The sequence below is a fragment of the Pundamilia nyererei genome, unplaced genomic scaffold, assembly GCF_000239375.1.
Source record: "Pundamilia nyererei isolate P.nyererei 1_Seehausen unplaced genomic scaffold, PunNye1.0 scaffold00292, whole genome shotgun sequence".
Classification (NCBI taxonomy): domain Eukaryota; kingdom Metazoa; phylum Chordata; class Actinopteri; order Cichliformes; family Cichlidae; genus Pundamilia; species Pundamilia nyererei.
The window spans coordinates 277,293-289,372 of record NW_005187693.1 but is presented as its reverse complement, the minus strand read 5'-3'; the positions used below and the strand labels follow the sequence as shown (position 1 = coordinate 289,372).

Here is a 12,080-nt window from a genome sequence, read left to right as displayed (position 1 = left end):
GCTCTAAAACTCGAGGTTTAGTGAGCAACTTTGTCTGGAGCTTTCAGCTGTGTCCCATGACCAGCTAATCATTTTAACAAAGACGCTCAAAACTTCAACCCAGAGATTTAAATCCAACCTTCTCCAAAGTGCTGATCAACAGTCATTGGCTGTCCCATTAAAACAAAAGACACTTTGCTTTAAAATCAAAGCTGCACCTTTGAAACTAGGTGGTTGTGGTGATAAGGGACAACTTTAACTTTGGAGAGGAATATTCTCCACCTCTTGTTTGCATTCCAGCACAACTCGGCGAGTAAATCTCGAGTGTCTGTAGGTAAGTCGGCCTCTTCCAGGCAAAATGCAGGTGACAGCAGAAATCTGCTAGGACAAAACAATCACAAGGAGATTTTTGGTGCAGCACTTTCTTTATGAATGAATTAGCTGTTATTTTTGTAGGATTATTGACAGATTTACAAAATAAACAACTGCTAAATTATTTGAATTGTGAGGTTAAAAAAATGTTACTTTGACTAGATAAAAACTGAAGAGTCCATCTTCAGATAAGCGTTCTGTGTCATTATCCACAAATTAAGACAACTGTGGAACAATGGTGAACATTCCCAGGAGTGGCCATCCTACCACAAAAAGCACTGTAGGCCTCCTTTGCCTCACGACTCAGCAATAACTCAAATGTGACAGGTTACATGGGAAAACCACTGCTGACCAAAAAGAACAGGGCAGCTTGTCTCACATTTGCTAAAAAAACCCATCTCTGTGATTCCCCCAAACCTTTGGGAAAATATTCTGTGGACAGAAGTTGAAATCCCGTTACATGTGGCATAAAACTAACGCTCAAAACATCTTCGTATAACGGTCAAGCATGGTGGTGGTGGTGCGATAGTTGGGGGCTGCTTTGATGCTTCAGAAGCTGGATAATTTGCTGTAATTGATGGAAACGTGAAATATGCTCTCAACCAGAAAATCCTGAAGGAGAATGACCGACCATCAGTATATGCCCCGATCCTAAATACACCAGCTCTTTTCCCTTAAAACTGCACTTTGCTAACCATCCCATACATATAGATAGATAGATATATTTGAAGTATGTTAATATCAATCAAGCCATTCATTTTCCGCTGCGTATCCAATCACAGTGGCTGCTAGAGCCTAAAAGATCTAAACATACATGTTCACTTTTCCTTTGTTCAACCTCAAATCAATTCAGATTATTCTGTGAGTAAATGTGAAACTGAATGGAAATGCCTGAAAATGCAAAATTACACCAGCAACGTCTTTTTCACTGTCTGATCACATTTAGCTCAGAAATCGATATCCGTGGACGTCTGGTGTTTGGTAGGGCTGCTCAGAGACACAATAATGTCCGCCTTTCTGCAATTCAAAAACCCTCCAAATCACCGAGGACTCTCGAATATGTGATTACATTAAAATTTTACCGATGAACTCTGTCGAGAAAAAATAAGCACAGACCGATGGCGTCTGCCTGCTGCTTGTCTCTCAGCCTCTGTTGCATTCACATCTTTCACAGGCTAAAGTGCTTCAGTCATTCATGAAAATTGCTGGAGCGAGATGTGAGGGAGAGGAAGGAAAGTGGGAGGTGGGAGCTGCGACCAAAAAAAAAAGAAGCTCTCTCACTACCCTCCATTCATTATTCTTCCATTGTGTATCTCACTGTATGCATTTTCTGTCCTCTGTCATCCTCATCACTTCTCCACCTTTCCCTCCATCTTTTTGTCACTGCTGCTTGTAATTCTTCTTTTTTTTGGGGGGGGGGGACTAGGGAGGAGGAAGAGTGGTGAGTTACCATGGCAACAGCAAGCTGGCTGAGAGCTACCTGTTCTCTGGCATAGGAGGAGGAGGAGGAGGGAAAAAAGCAAGAGACGGAGTGTAAAAGAGACAGAGGGATGGTGACAAGTTGGATAAGTCTGACGATATCTTATTTTTTTCTCATTTTATCCAAATCTGATAACAAGACCAAAACAAATCAGTGAGAAGCCCTGAGAACAGCTGTTTTACATGCATCCACATGGCCTTTTCTGACTTATTCTGTTGTGTAGTTGAGCTTCATTTGCGTCTAAAACAAATAACCTTTGCACAGGGTGACACCATAATTCATTACTGCTAATGAGAGCACAGCAGTTTATGTGGCTCAACCCGAAATACACTACAAAAAATGTGTATGCATACTCTGCAAAAAATAGTACCCGAGAAGCATGCTATTTACCCCTGTTGGGGCACTGCTTGCTAAACCTGATCCTGTTCATTTAATGAAACCACAGACAGGCTTGATGGAAGGAAAAGAAGGAAAACAGAAGGAGAAATGTCAGTCTTATACTCAAAGTTCTTTGCTCTTCCTCTCGGTGTGAAGGAAGTGAATACCCACCAAGTACAACGCCACAGGCATGCATCATTATACCTGACCTTCTCCTCCTCTACACAGTGGGTGAGGTGAGGTGGGTGAGGAGAAATGGAGAAAGAGATATTTAACTATAGATGGATATGCGCAAGAATGAGGAGAGAGGCATCCAGTGACGAAGCAGTTGCTATGCCAAAAAACCAGGAGGACCACACATGCATGCAAAGACACATACACACACACACAAACGTAGGAAAAGTAAACAAGGAGGAGGCTGAGTGGAAGCAGGAGTGTCAGAACAATGTTGCTGAGGGTGACCACAGCATACTAACAGCTCTGACAGCACACACACACACACACAGGCAATGCACACAAGCAGAGCTGACTGCCAGAGATGGGCGAGCGCGATAGAGAATGTGATCATAGGAAGAAAATGTCCTCGATGTCAAGTCTTGTTTCTGCAGCATTTTCTCCCTCAAAGCTACAGGGAATCTGTCCACATCGTGCAGCGTCACCTGAGTTGTGGCTTCTGGCATTAACATGCGAGCTGATGCTGAAGCTTTCCCACTGTTTTTAATAACACTCTGCATCTGTTCTCTTCTCAAATCACTCCCAATTATTTCTTCATGACCTAAAGAGAATTTAATAAGGGGCTGGGGGTGAAACGTCTTCACCCGGTGATCTTATGCCACGGATTCTCTCGGCGCTTCACTGGAAGACTTCACCTGAAAACGTTTCCTTACACCTGTGTTATGAAATGGCTTTGTCTATGCCAATCTCATGAGTCAAGGAATCAAGTTTAATGTGTGGACTGGATGTGGTGCAAATACATTTCCAAAAGGTGACTGATGTTTCCCATGCTGAGTACTTTACATCAGCTGTAGGAACACAACAAGCTTTTAACTCTGAATTATCAAAAGAGCAAGCCCGGCATGAGGCACACACACGGTGCTGTGCAAAACTCTCAAACCACTCCTGATTTCTTGAAAATCTTTTGTTCCCAAGCAGCCAGAGTGTCAAGATCCTGGGTCACTGAGTTTTTAGACTTTACAGTTTGGTTTTATTTTTAACATCTTTCAGTGATTCTTAGTTTGTGCTGTTATTTGCCTTGAGTTTTCCTTTTCCTTATTTCTCACTAATGTTTTTGGTATATTGGTCTTTATGTATTTTCTCAGTTAGTTAATTCATGTCTGTGTTTTCATGTTTAGTCATCTCATTTCACTTCCTGTCTTATTTTGGCCATTATTTGTCCTCTGTGCCTGATGTTCAGTTTTACTTCCCCTCGTCTTGTTTCCTTGATTGTCTGCACCTGTGTTGTTCCCCTCAGGTGTGATCACGTACTTGTGTAGCTTCAGTTTTCCCTTTTTCTTTGTTGGTGGGTTATTTAATTCTGTTTCCCATCAGTTTGTTTTCCTGCTTTTCCCTGGACTCCCAGGGTTGTCATTATCACCTGTTGGACTCTTTTGGACTGTAGCACATGACTGGTCTGTATTTGGGAGTCCACTGCCACACTCTTCAACATCACAAAGACTGTCTTGTAATTTTATTTTTAAAGTGGTCCTGAGCAATAGTATTCCAGGACTAAAACGATCTATAGCAGATAAACAGTATCTGGAAGTTTTGTCCTTAAGAAATGGGAAAAAGATCCAGTAAAGACCTGCCACGGGAGCTGGGAGATTTATCTGGTCTTTCAGCTGATCACTGGACCCTCATCAGGAATGGTCTCAGTTGAAGGGTGGCTGTCAAGAAACCATTTTTAATGAAGGGAAACATGGAGAAAAGACTGAGGTAAGAAAATTACACAAGAACTGGACTTGTGTAATTTCATTGACAACAAATCTTATGGAGTGATGCAATCCATATTTAAAACCTTTACTTCCAATTATCGTCTGTATGCATGGAGCAGGTCAGGAGAGAGGTGCAACAGCGAGAGTCTGCAGCCATGTATAAAACATGGTGGAGGCTCTGTCATGGTTGCATTTCAGCCAGTCGTGTTGGAGAGGTTGTCATAACTAATTGAATTATGAATGCTGTCATGGACTCGCCTCCCCTTTTTAGATGGTTTGGACATGTGCAAAGGAGAGATAGTGGGTATCCTGGACAAAGCATTTTGAGTATGGAGTAGCCATTTGGAAAAATACAGATGACCAGAGAGGAGGGGTAGGGTGAGATGGAGGAATATGATCCACTGTGGCAACTCGTAGAGGTAGCAGCTGAAAAGGGACAAACAAGACACTATGAGGACTGTCAAAGACGACCATGCACCATGTGGAAGAGGTATCTGCCAAATTTGTTGAGCAAGATTAATATTAGCACTGTTTTTCAGCCTGGAGCTTCTTCTTTGGAGGAAGACAAGATTGTGTTGCTTTTCCAGCACGCATTTAATACACAACCACAAAGAAGCTAAAGCCAAATTGGACTGATGTGACCTCCAAAGGGATGAAAATTCAGATTTACCGCATGTTGTAGCTTTCCTTGAGTCTGATTTGCCATGACTCTCACTTTTACAGCTGTCACACAACTCCTTTGAGAACAGCACAGGTGACAGTGAAGACCCTCACAAAGCCAGGATTCTAAAACCAACAGTGTTGTTGTTTTACTGCTCACAGAAACCATCTTTATTTGGAGATAAAATCATTTCTATTCTCAACATGACAGGAGCCATCTGAAAGCTGCCCAATGGTCATTCATTTCCAATAGAATCTCATATTCAGGCTTAATCTATTTAATTTTGAATTATTTTTCAGTGAAATTTCATATTGAAGCCATAAATTCTAATAAATGCGAAAAAGGCTCAAAGGCACCTGGCTGCACCAATCAACAAGCATCTCGGCACATCTCTCATCAGCCCAGATAATTAACCTCAGTCTAACCCCTCTACTCAATAAGCATCTGACATCTTCGACAAGGCTCCAACTAATGGCATTTTCCATTATTATATGATTATTTGACTAACAGGTATGCTTAGGGGTGTCTATCTTCCATCTATGGCTCAAAGTTGAGTTTTCGAGTTGGCTAAATGACAACCAGAACCCCAAAGATGCTCAATGCTCACATTTGAGAAGTTGAAACTAAAGTGTGTTTGCCTTTTTTTTTTTTTTTAAATGAATGACCCAAACTCTGCTGATTATGAATCACGAATCACTTGAGCGCTTCTTTAAAATGAGCACAACTTGAGCTGTTGACCATCTCACAGCTGGACTGGAAACATTAGCACTCATTTACAGACTGGATGCCAATCGTCTCTGTGTTTACACGTACCCATTAAAACACAGCAAACTCGGGATCACTCTGGTCCAGCCAATGAAACATTCATGTGTTCCCTCAGAGGTACTGTAGCTGTGCCAGTCCAAAAACTTCTAAGAAAGATCAAGGAAGTATCACACTTTCTATGCTGACTTTGTCCGCAATTTTCATGCAGCACTACCTCTGTAATGCTGTCGCCATGAAAACATCCTGGAGGCTCAGCTGACTCAGATGCATGTGTCAAAGTAATGACTTTCAATCAGTTGCATACACTCACCTTTCCTGTCAGTTCACCACAGTGTTGTTGAGAAACACAGCAAGAAATAGACTTCAGAAATACTCCCATTGCCTTATAAGTGCACCTTCACATTGCAGTTTCAACAAAATTCTTAATTTGTAAATTTATTTGGTCATTTAAGACTGCATCAAATATACTGACAGCATTAGCAATTGTAACCACACCTGATCTTAGACTATTTTGGGCATTTCGTTTTTGTACCTGTGACGTCGAGTGGTAAGAAGTGTGCCGGTGTGCGTCTTCCCAGGTGCCAGCGAGGTTTTTCGGCGACTGGCGGTCCAGTAGTGGCCGACGTGGCAGTACTGCTGCTACTGTTGTTACTGCTCCAGCCTAGAGGGGGCCGGTCTGAGCTGCAGGGGGATGGAGACGGGGATGGAGATAGGTCGGTAACAGACCTCAGACCAAACACAGAGGAGGTGGTTTCATCTTCGTAGAGCTGCTTTGATGCTGGCTGCAAGAAGAAGCAGAAAGGGAAAACCGCTATGTCATCAAATAGTGATGCACAGTTTGATATACTGAAGTCGAGAATGGTTGAAAGGGTCTGATTTCCCCAGGAAGATATATATATAACCTTTTAGAAAGTACTGTCGAAAGTATTTTTACGTCTTGATTTCTTAGTTTTTTACATATTTGACACTTTAAAAAGCCATTTTACCCACTCTCTTTCTTATTTTTGAATCATGAACTTCTTTAGATGTTGTTCTGGGTTCATTTGTGACCTCCTGGATGAGTCGTCCATGTTCTTTTGGAGTGATTTTGGCAGAATTATCACTTATTTTTAGTTGGGTTATGTTTGTTTAGCATTAAAACATGCCATATAGGTGTTAAACCTTGGTTATTTGGATGGACATGTGCAGATGAAAGATCAGTATTTGATCAAAATTGTTCTGACAGCTGGAAAGAAAGCGATTGCAAGAATTGGTGTTCTATTATTTAGCTTCATGTGCAAACTAAATAAAAAGCTATTTAAAAAATAAAACATGCCACATAACATGGAAAAAAACAAAGAAATCAGAAAGGGGGCAAATACTCTTTTTTAGTACTGTAAATATAAATATGGAGCCGGCATATTTATTTATTTATCCATTTATTAACCACTTGTTACTGGTTCTCATAATCACCTTGATGAACAGTAGGGCTGTATCTACTGTGGAATTATGGGCTGAAAAAAATCGTATATTATATTACATACAGTACCAGTCAAAATGCTGGACATGTTCAAATTACATCACACTACCTTCGAACAGTTAGTCGCTATAAGCTGATGTAATGAAATAGATAAATGCAACTGTGAGTAGATGTCACATCATTTGGCAATAAGCTTACATCAGTCAACAATGCCAACATGTTCAGACACTATATTTGTGCATCCTTCATAAATGACCGTTAGCTTTTACATTTACACGTCCAGGAGTTAAAGTGAAATAGATATGTATTCATTTGGAGGTGTGAAATTAAAGTCTCATAAACTTGTTTTTACTCTGTTTGGTCGAACAACCTGACAACATGTTACTAGGCAGGTAGTGTAAAGTTGACCTGTTCATTACATGATGAACTTTGTATGAATCCCAGCTCAAAATAATCCTTATTTGTCACTTTATTTGTCACGAGGTGTGACTGGGTGTAGCTCTTCAGCTCATCTGTTGTTTTAGGCCAACTTTATTCTGATTGGTTGCCTCTGTTTAATGGAAGGCTTGAATACATGGCTAAATAATGGTTACTCATTTTCATACAAATTGAATGTTGGAGGCTAAAGGCTTTACTTTTTAATAAAAACAAAACAAAACGTGAGTGTTTCTCATGTAGAAAAAAAAATCATAGATTCTGCACTCAGTGAGATTATTTGAAAAATGTTTCAAGGCTACCTACAGAGTAAAAGAAAATCTAACATGCTGCTTGAAATCCAAATAATTTTAGTCAGTTTCTTTAGTGAAATCCAAAATATTGTCTTCCCCTTCAGTCATGGTAATGCATCCTGAGATCCAATGGTTCAAATCTAATTTCCTCACTACAAGATCTCCATTTCTCTCATATTGTACTACACTCTCAAACTCTTTAAAAGTTATTGTTCTCATTTTCTGCCCAAGCTGTTTTGAAAATTAGCCAATAAAGCCCTTTTCCCCTTTAAACTGCTGTTACTGGCTCAAACACACAAGAAAAACAAAATAACCTCAGAATTCAATTTGCAGTAAAAATCAATAGAACCAAAATCCTATAGGAGTCCAGACAGCCGGCGGAGGTCATCTACTCATCAACCTCCTCCAAAATTAAATGTTTTGTCCCCTTTAAGCAACTTCAATGCCTGTAAGAGGAAGGATCAGTAGGGTAGATAAGCAGACAGCAGGGTTACAAAACAGAGAACGAGAGAAAATGCTGTCTCATTTTCACCTGTCTCATAAAACTGAGAGAGCTAATGCAGAGGAGCGACAGAAGTGAATCTGAAGTGAGTTAGAAACATAAAAAAGAAAAACATTGATTTGACGTGATTAGCTGACAGGGATGGAAACTGACAGAGCAGCAGAGACACTGTTCGTTCTGTCCCTGATGGCAACAGGAAGGTGCAATCCCAGCTGTGAGGGAACGGGCATCTGTCAACTGTCTGCCATTAGATCTACAGTATCAGGCATCTCTGCCCTTAAGCAAGGCAATGAAACTGTCGAAGCTGCTGCAATGCAGGAAACACTCCAGTCTATCCTCCGCCTCGTGAGAGACGTAAAGCTATCTCGTGGGAATCTGCCATTCTCTAATTGAAATTAGCCCAAACAGAGAGAAAGGCATTAAGTTAAGAGCGCTCTTTAGCAGCTCGCTGAAGGAATATTGCGTCAGTCGGTGTGCAGGAAATGTGCAGCCATCTTGCAGTAAAATCACGGTGGGAGTTCAATGAGCTGGGGAAATAGACTGAGAAGTACTAATGGAAAAGGGAAAGAGTGAAAAGAGAGAGGCTCTATGTATAGCTGTAGCCTGTTTGACAAATTGTGATCATAGATTATCATTGAGACACCCTGAAGCAATTTAACATCTATGTTTGCATTCCTTTTCTCGCCTTCAAAAATCAGTCAGTAAGTCCTCAATGTGCAGGCGCCGGCTGACAAGAAAGCACTTACGTCACATGCTATTTTGATTTCTTAGCGAGTGCTAATGATACTTCCATCTGGAAGACACTAAATGGTTTGGCATTTGTTTGTAGAAACCTGCTGAGAGTGTGAAAAGGACGATGACTAATCCTGAGAAATCTGAATGAGGGGGCGGGATATACTGTGCAACAGTTCTCGGATAATTCGGCTTCATGGGAAAAAAATAAAGGGATGATGACAACAGCAGTGAAGCATTTTGTCACAACACAACTTTTAGCTGTAAAACCGTCTGATATGCCGAAGCAGTAATTTGTTGGAATAGTGCATTGTGTCGCCGATTTGCTGAATTAAGCTGTCCAACGGCCAATTAGAAGACATGCTCATTCCGAACTTCAAGTTACAATCATTAATAGAAAAGGATGGAGTCTTTATTATCAGTCCTCATTGAGCGGAGCAAATCTGCATCAGTGATCAGTCAAGTACAAACAACGCGCAGAAGTTCAAATAATACAGAGGCAATACACACACAAGCACGGACATGTAAATGTGAACAGAGACACAGCAATTAGAAGATGCCAAACGCAGACTGAGTTTCCATTTGGCATGTCATACTATAACAAAAAGAGAAATTAAAGACTTTTAGGAGCCTTAATGCCACTAATGGCTAAAACATAAAAACAGGATGGCAACCTATGTTCAACTAGGAAAAACTAGTAGTTGTTCAGGAACTGCATTGAATTTTTTGTTGCCAGTGAATGATTGCAAGCATTTGCGACAGTGGCTGTCAGCCCGTGGGCGCACCCTGATTCCAATCAGTCACAACCTTGGAAAGAGTTTCATCCCATCCAAAGGTGACGATACAACCAATCATTTGCCAGATAGTTAGGAGACCTGTTGTATACAGTATACTGTATACAACAGGTCGAAATATCAGCTACCAAGTTGCGTCAATGACTTGTGTGGACATTCAGGACAACTGTGTAGATCCATAAGAGAAATTCGGTCAACGTGACAAATTTTGTTGGACAAATCTATTCTATAAGAACGTCTTGCTGATACTATGTCTACTATGTCTTCTCTACAGCAAAGCTTCTGCATGAAGCTCAGTACAGGACTGGCCTATTGCTTCTTTAGCTAATAACGTTAATCATTTTATTACGCTACCATGTATCTTCCATCTAAGGCCCGCAGACTGTATAACAGATGGATATAGCTGCTGTGAACTATTAGTTTTTGAGGTCCTACTATGAAGAAGTTGTTATTTTTCTGTTTGAATGTTGAGGGTTCGGGATCATTTACCCACAAGTCTCTAAAAAACCAGGAGCTTCTTACAAGCAAAGGAATCACCCCTGCTGGTGAGAAGAAGACTGCTTTGGCTTCCCATTTCACATTCAGAAACTACAATCGTCATTTATACTGCCTTTGCTTGGGTCATTGGCCTTATTATGGATCTTACTCAGATAGGAACTGTCAAAATTTGACACTCCCTTAGCAGGACAATACTACAGAAGAACATGACAAAAAGGCTCCCAGTCTGATCAAGCATGCACAGATGTGCTGTCTGATGAATGGAGGCTCTATCCTGTAACCCAAAGGACATAAAGACTCCACTGCCAAAGTACTGGTGCAGGCTCAGAACACCACCAGAGGTGCCACGTCCATACCCCAGCAGCTAGCTGTTTTGGCAGCATGAAGAAAAACCTACACACACTTATGTAGGTGGTTTTAACGTTGTGGCTAATCTGCACATCTCAGATCTTGCACCACAAAGCTAACTCCCAGAGCAACAACAAAAGGTCCTGCATAAAAAGCACAACCCCAGAAAGAAAAAACAATAAACTAAATAAAAAGCTGTTGCTAGAAAAACGCTCACCATTTTCATATTTTGAAAAAGTCTTGATGATTACAATTTTATTTATAGCCGCACTCTCAAGGTCGATAAATCAAATTAAAATGATGATTCCAGTGAGCATGAAATGGCAAGATACACAAGATTTAATCAAAGGAATGGGCTTTTGTGGGATATTGTATCGAGGATGATCGAAAAATAATGAAATGGAGAAAAGAGATTTATACTGCCTATAATTTTATTGTAAAGGGGGAAGAGCCTTTAAGATGAGGCAGGTAACATAAAATGAATATCAAGCACTGATTGGAAACAATAAAGAAATAATAAAGAGTGCAAACAGGACCACAAAAGGGCGGATGGAGTCGGGTGGAGTAGGTTAGCAGGAGTTTAGCGGGAATGTGAAGTCTGGTGTCTTGCTGTTCTGAGAGAAAAATGAAGATGATAAGTGAAGTGGACACAGTGTATGTGTGTGTGTGTCTGTGTGTGTGCATTTAGCAGAAGCAGGATGAAGTCAGGTTTCACAGGTTTAAGAGGTGGGAAAAAGAGCGAGTGTAAAATAGGAAAGGTGGAGATTATTTATTGCGTTTGCTTGTTAAAGATGTGCAGCTTCAAATAGCTGCATATAAAATCTGAGCTTGGGTGTTTGTTCAGCAGAGAGGTGACATTTTGGTGTGACGGAGCCTCCTGATCAAATAAGATGGGTGTAAACATGAGCCTGCATGCGTGCGTCTGTGTGTGTTTACCAGAAAGATGAAGTCGGGCCTCTTGTTGTTGAGGGAGATGGGCGATCGGCTGAGGGAGGTGGACGTGTCGTCGGAGCTCTGTGAGGACGGATGCCGGAAAGTCTGACCGGTCAGCTTGGTGTCGTACAACTGCTCCTCAAACTCTGAAAACACAGAAGAGCAAAAATAACAAAAAGATATAAATGCATGCATAAACTTGCTTTCTGCTGCATGCATGCATGCAACTAAACTAAATCTTATTTGCATGGTTGAAAGTGGAGATCAGGAACGGCTGCTGCTTTGCATCAACCTGCAATCTCCCTCCTGTGACTCCTGGTTCAACTTGTGCCTTAAATGACTCCTTCAGTTTGTATTTAATCCTCCCAAGGGCTCCATCCCTTCCTCTTCTTTCATTTATTCCTTCTCCAAAACTCTCTTTCTTTGTGTTACACGCACTCTCTCGCAGTCTACCTCCAAATATCAGACTGATTCTCCCTCTCCGGCAGCTCCCTCAGGCCATTGTAAACAGATTCCTAAC

At 41.1% G+C, this 12,080-nt stretch overlaps 1 protein-coding gene across 4 annotated transcripts in view; it reads right to left on the bottom strand.

Moving 5' to 3' along the window:
• The window catches only part of nhsl2 (NHS-like 2), a 209,933-nt gene that overhangs the window by 18,828 nt on the left and 179,025 nt on the right, over positions 1–12,080 (bottom strand). For all 4 annotated transcript variants that reach the window (XM_005750908.1, XM_005750909.1, XM_005750910.1 and 1 more), the window contains exons 3-4: positions 11,564–11,706; positions 6,099–6,348 (exon numbers count right to left, since the gene is read on the bottom strand). In XM_005750908.1, the coding sequence (XP_005750965.1) occupies positions 6,099–6,348; positions 11,564–11,706 (393 nt within the window). The remainder of the gene's footprint in view (positions 1–6,098; positions 6,349–11,563; positions 11,707–12,080) is intronic.